General features: G+C 46.5%; 1 protein-coding gene across 1 annotated transcript in view; it reads left to right on the forward strand.

Moving 5' to 3' along the window:
- Window positions 1-6750, forward strand: part of TRPM8 (transient receptor potential cation channel, subfamily M, member 8) — a 96103-nt gene that overhangs the window by 4426 nt on the left and 84927 nt on the right. The window contains exon 3 of the mRNA XM_010862064.1: window positions 3149-3222. Within this exon, the coding sequence (XP_010860366.1) occupies window positions 3149-3222 (74 nt within the window). The remainder of the gene's footprint in view (window positions 1-3148; window positions 3223-6750) is intronic.

Below are 6750 nucleotides of genomic sequence, written 5' to 3' on the forward strand. Positions count from 1 at the left end.
AAACACCATAGTATGAATATTTGGTTTTTACTACTTAATGCTTGGTGTTCTTGCTTCCAGCCCTGTGGGTTCACCTTAGAAGTGAGTTTTGAAGTCCTTTTATTTAATTCCGTGGCTGGTGGCTCATTCTGCATCTGCATTTGTCCTGGCTGTAGCTTCTGACCCTTCTCTTTGGTGCCCATCTCACCTCTTGCCATTCTGTGTCCCTGCACACTGAGTTGCTGCTTAGGACTCGGGGTGGGGAGGGGCAGAAGGCTCCTCTCTGCACGTCCCTCCCATCCAGTCCCACCTGCAGCTCCAGTGATGCCTGCAGGCTTTCCACTCACTCTCAGGTCCTAGAGAACACTCTCACGTGTCAGGAAATAAAGACAACATTCCAGTCTGATACCAAGGTCCCCCTCAGCCAGAGTGATGAAAGTCGGGGTGGCGGCTGACTCTGGAAAAGGGAAGGAGGAGGAGGGACTGGGCTGGGGCTTCTGGGGTGCTGGGCATGTCAGTATTTTTTTTTTTAAGCTATTTATTTATTTATTTTGGCCTAGCCCTGGACATGCGAGATCTTATTTCGATCCCCCAGGGATTGAACCTGTGCTCTTTGCAGTGGATGCTCAGAGTCTTAACCACTGGACCAGCAGGAAAAGTCCCCATGCCAGTATTTTGATCTGCGGGGTGAGGTTCTCTGGGCACCCAGGCTCTTGCCATTCCCACCACCCCATGCCCACTTAGGTTTTTGTAACTGCTGCGGTCACCCTGGCCCTGTGAGAATTACACCATGGGCAAGGACCCTGTGGCTTCTCCAGTGCCCTCTCCTCTGGCCTCCAGCAGTGTGAGACCCCTGGGAGGGCAGAAAAGGTCTTTCCGGATCCCACGTGGAGGCAGGCATGGGTGCTGTTGGCAGTCGGAGACTGACTCTTTCCTGTTTTGCTCCTCTGGGCTCCCCCGGAATTTCTGGATGGATTTCCCACTCTGCTCAGAGATGCCAGCTGTCATGTGGGTAGGATTTCTGAGACCACACAGGTACATCCCAGTTCTGAGGGTCCTCTTTATCCCTGAGAACATATACCTCTGCAAAGTACATTTTTCAGACGGAACTATTAGCAACAAGATAGTTTTTGTCCCCACCCTTTCTCCATCACCAGCATCAATTTCAAAAGCTTATACGTATAAGCTTATATATACTGTGGAGTTTTCTTTATCTGTGTGAAGTAGACTTAAAACTAGTGAAGCGCTAGAAAAAATTATGAAGAAGAAAGGCCATCACAGGGCTTCAGGGCTTCAAAACTTATTCATTCAGAGGATATAAGATTTATTTTTGCTTTCTACATTTTTATTATTAATATTGGTAGAAAAGAACCTACAAACCTAAATTCCCAGCCTAAGGAAAAACAATACAACTAACACTCTTGCACCCATCACCAGCACTTTTCACCGCATGTCAAAGCCCTCCACGCTCTCCTGAGTTTTGTGTTCCCCATTCCTTGCTTTTATTCATAAGTTATGGTTTGAATATACGTGTGTAAACAGTGGATGGTTCCGTTTCGTCCGTTTTGACATTTGTGGAGCCCCACCATCAGCTCCTCTGTGGGTTCGGTTTCTTGCTAGCGTCCTGTGTTCGTGGTTCTCCGAGTGACCATGTGTCGTGGCTGTTGATTCAATCCTGCTGGGCTGGGCTTTCTCTCGCGCTCCTTTGTCCAGCTTAAGGGGGATGAACATTTGAGTTTCTGATTTTGCCTTTAGGAGCAGGGCCATTCTGAACCTTCCTGGATGTGTGAGGTGGTCCCTGGAGAAGGTTCTCTGGGTTGAGGCTGCTGGGTGAAGGTGAACACCTCTCCCTAATGGGAATTGGGGTTAAGACACAGGATTTATGGCGAAATATCATTTAAAGGGCCAGGTAAAGGGGGCATGTGGTTCCTATTCTCTGATGTCTCAGAATGTACAGTGGTGGGCGCTAGATGGCTGGAGGAGACTGCTGAAGGCACAGTGGGCCTTTTCCCAGGACAGGGACTGTCCCCTCCCTTTTTGTGGTGGCCTCGCTGTGGGGGATGAGGAGTCAGGCTTGGCTTTGGTGCAAAGACAGGAGGAAAACCCACAGGACACTGTCTGAGAACTGTGGGTGCCTCGTGACCTGATGGAAGTGGGTTTGGGCTGCCAACTGCACCTCCACGGGGCAAGATAGTCCCCTAAAGCTGACAGCCCTGTGCCAGGCATCTGAGCGTGCAGGGCATTCCCAGGACACAGGGACTATTTTGAGGGGACAGCGGTGACCAGTTTCCAAGAGTTGTGGCAATTCGCTCACCGCCCGCAGTGGGTCTGAGGCCCCTGCCTTGCCCTTCCCAGGCCTTTGGTGTCAATGCTTTCTTAATTTTTCCAGCCTGGTGCGAGTGTCGTGGGACATCATTATGATTTCCCTTCACCTTTGCCTCATTCCCGAGGAGGCCGAGCACCTTCTCACACATTTATGGTTGTATATCCTCTTTTATTTAATGCCTGTTCACGTCTCCTTCCGTTCTCTTATGACGTTGTCTGTCTTATTCTTGGTGTCTCATCGTCCTTTATATATTCTATTTACCAAGCCTGTGGTGATCAATACATGTTGCAAATATCTTCTCCCACTCTGAGGAGTATACATATTTTCAAAGTAGTTTTCAACCTTTGCCAATTGGTTTGCTTCTGTCACCTAAAGGGAAGTTTTCCATCATGTGTCAGAATTAGGTCCTGAATATGCCTGATCACCTGCCTGTGGGGGGACAAATGAAAGTTCGGAAAGAGCATCTACACGTTATCGTCTTTGGAAAAGCAAGCATTAGAGGAATGGGAATCTGCAGTAGTACATTATTTACGATACTCTACCAACAGATCCTTATTTTCCCCTGGTTGCTTTAGAGTTGAAAAAACATACTTTGCATGTGTGACATTTGTTACAAGATAATGCCAAGTAACTGTTAGAAAAATTTATATTTAGTTATAAAAACTTAAACGTATGCCTCTTTTTTACAAGCTCTGTGTGCTCTAAAGGTGTGACGGGATACTGGGTGCCACCGATCTGCAGTGAATCCTTAAACCCTTTGAAGTAGGTTTAGTTCATTCATGAAGAGCAGCGGGGGTTAAGAGCAAATTAGTGATATGTTGTTCCCATGTTCTCTCTCCAAAGGACTTGGTGAATTTCATCGAAGCAAATTTTAAGAAACGGGAGTGTGTCTTCTTTACCAAAGATTCCAAGGCCACGTAAGCACCTCTTTTGCCTCCGATTTTGCTAGTATGTTCAAAGATAAATTATTAACAACCACGACAACAGACTAGTTCATTATTCAAGTTATTTGCATCTTGTAGTTCTCAGAAATGGTGTGCGAGCAGGAAGAATTTGGCAAGCAGCTTGTCCCTAGAGAGGTATCATTTCGTATTTTAAGCTTTGGCAGGAGTGGGTGAAGATTCCAAGACAGGCTGTCAGTCTCTTGGTGTTCCCGTGGGCCTGGGAGCCCGCCCGAGTGGCCGTGGCAATCAGCCTTGTTATTTCATAGCCGTTGGCAGGCGACAGCAGGCATGCACACTCGTGGCAATCTGACCGGCTCCTCTGTCTGGCTGTTGACTGTGGCTATATCGTAGGACTTTGTTGTTTATCCTTTCTCTATATAGTAGTCTAGCTACTAACTGATGGTGTAGTTGCTGCCATAGTTTATGTTTAAAAACTGTTGACCAGAGGCAGTTACAGCAAGATCAGGAGTGTGACAATCAGCCTTAGATCCAGCCTTGGCTTGGCTGCCTGTTCACTGCATGAACTGGAACTAATTATTATCTTCTGAACTGAATTTTCTTATCCTAGAAATCCAGCACAGTATACATTCTGGGTTGTGGTAAGGATTCAGTGGGATGTTTCATAAAATCCCTACTCTAGAAAGTTCTCAGTCAGTGTGCTTTCTTTCTTTGTATAAATTAGAAAATGAATATCAGAAAAAATAAGAGATTTCTATTTTGTCATTGGTATAAACTTAGTCATTATGAAGCATTTTGACAGAGTATAAATTCTGTGAGTCAGCTATCTACCCCCCATATTTCCCTGAAAGATTTTGTGTTAATTTGTTTGGTAGAAAACACCATTTGGATTCATTCACTCATTCAATCAATATTTATTGAGCATCAACTGTATCAAGGGGACTTTACATACTTGATCACGAATTCTACAACTGCCCTGCAAGGTAGCTGTTATCATTTGACTGACAAGTCAAGTGAGGCCTGGAGAGGCTCAGTGTTTTACCCAGGGTCTCATTGCCGGGCTTCCCTTGTGACTTAGATGGTTAAGAATCGGCCTGCAATGCAGGAGATGCGGGTTTGATCCCTGGGTTGGGGAGATCCCCTGGTTGGAAATGGCAACTCATTCCAGTATTCTTGCCTGGAGAATCCCATGGACAGAGAAGCCTGGTGGGCTACAGTCCATGGGGTGGCAAAGAGTCAGAGACCACTGAGGGACTAACACTTTCACTTTCATATTGCTGGTAGGAGAGAAATAAAGGATTGAACCCAGTTTTCTGATTCTTCTTTGTGCATTCTTTTTTTAAATTGTTTTTTAATTGGGAGAAAATTGCTTTACAATGTGATGGTTTCTGTCATACAGCAATGCAAATCAGCCATAATTATGCTTATATCACCTCCTCTTGAGCCTCCCTCACCTGCCCCCAGACCACCCCGCTGGATCAGCACTATTTATAACAGCTAGGACATGGAAGCAACCATGCGTGCATTCTTTTCAGGCCCAGCTCCTGCCCCTTCTAAGGACGACCCTGCCCTGGCCTGACTGTATTCATCAGTACCTTGTCATTTGCAGATAGCCAATCTAATTGGCTTAAATGAGTGGTGGTTGTAATGGGACCTCGTGGCTGGAAAGCACAGCCAGATCCAGGGCTTAATATTACCAAGACCTTGCCTCTTTACCTGTGAGTCTGTCCTTCTCTGGGTGTGAAGTCTCCTCCTTTGTAATGCAAAATGGACACCACAGCTCTGGCTGATACCATTTCAGCTTACCATTGAGGGGAAAGAGGGCCTGGTTCCTAGCAATTCTACCCAAAGTCCTGGAACCTTGATCTTGGAGTTCATGGCTCTTATTGGCCTGGCATGGGCCATGGACCAGCTCTAATCCTTGGGAAGGTGATGGAATATGTAATTGGCCAGTCTTGGGTCATTGGAAGGACTGATGCTGAAGCTGAAACTCCAATACTCTGGCCACCTGATTCGAAGAACTGACTCATTTGAAAAGACCCTGATGCTGGGAAAGATTGAAGGCAGGAAGAGAAGGGGACGACAGAGGATGAGACGGTTGGATGGCATCACTGACTCAGTGGACATGAGCTTGAGTAAACTCCAGGGGTTGGTGATGGACAGGCAAGCCTGGTGTGCTGCAGTCCATGGGGTTGTAAAGAGTTGGACACGACTGAGTGACTGAACTGACTGACTGGGTGTTGTGTCCATATGGACCTGGTGTGGGAAGGATGGGTCCTCAAAGGAAAGACAGGGTGTTTCTACTAGCTGCAGCAGAAGTGGATGGAGGATAGGGAAATCTACAACTGCCCAGCTGATGGTGTCTGACTGCAGCTCAGGTCTGACCCCAAACGAAGGCACTTGCTGTGAGTAGCCCTCACCCTCCACAACACCAGCTGAGGACAGGAACACCTCGGGGTCTCCCAGTACCTATCTCAGAGGAGACCCAAGGTTACAGACCAGAGTCAAGACTCCATAAGCTTTTTAACTCCTCATATTTGTTATTTTCATCTGTCTATCGGCAGCGGGGATGCTCTGTGTAATCTAAATTACTCATCAAGGGAAGTGACTGGTAACAGTGATACTGTAATCCTGCTGCTGCTTGGCACACCAGCTGACGTAAGCTACTGCAAATCTCCCCAGAGTTGTCCCTTATATGCTAAGCCCAGACCATTCATGTTTTTCTTCTTTAACCCCTTTCGGATGTCTGTTTCTTGTGTGGTCACGGGAGAGTGATGCCTGACTATGGCCCCTGTTGCTGAGGGTACCCTCTGAGACACTGCTGCCAGTTAGGGGTCGCCTCCTGGCACTCCCGAGGCTGTAGGTCCCTGGATCTGGGTTTGTTCTCTTCAGTTCTCACTGCCTCAGCTATCCTGGATTCTAGGTAGAGACAGGAAGAACTTGGCTTTTGCTGTAATGGGCTCTGTGCAATGGACCTTTCTACTATAATGGGAATATTCTTTATCTGCATCAGCCCATATGAGCATTTGAAATTGGCTAGTGCAACCAAGGAGCTGAATTTTCAAATTAAATTAAATAGCCACACATGGCTAGCGGCTACTATATTAACAGTGTAGTTCTGTAGGAGTCTGACTTGTCCCAAGGGGTAGAACTAGCATCCTGACTCTCTCCTAATCCTCTCTATCTCCCTTGTCTGTCACTTCTGTGCCTCCTCCAAGTATCTATGCTCCTAACGCCTTCCTAGCATTCTTCCCACCTCCTCTCCATTTGTAAACCAATTTACGTACATTGGTACTCAGATATGCAGATGACACCACCCTTATGGCAGAAACTGAAGAAGAATCAAAAAGCCTCTTGAATGAAAGTGAAAGAAGAGAGTGAAAAAGTTGGCTTTAAGCTCAACATTCAGAAAACTAAAATCATGGCATCCGGTCTCATCACTTCATGGCAAATAGATAGGGAACAGTGGAAACAGTGGCTGACTTTATTTTTCTGGGCTCCAAAGTCACTGTGGATGGTGATTGCAGCCATGAAATTAAAAGA

The sequence above is a fragment of the Bison bison genome, unplaced genomic scaffold (genome assembly GCF_000754665.1).
Source record: "Bison bison bison isolate TAMUID 2011002044 unplaced genomic scaffold, Bison_UMD1.0 scf7180017864475, whole genome shotgun sequence".
Classification (NCBI taxonomy): domain Eukaryota; kingdom Metazoa; phylum Chordata; class Mammalia; order Artiodactyla; family Bovidae; genus Bison; species Bison bison.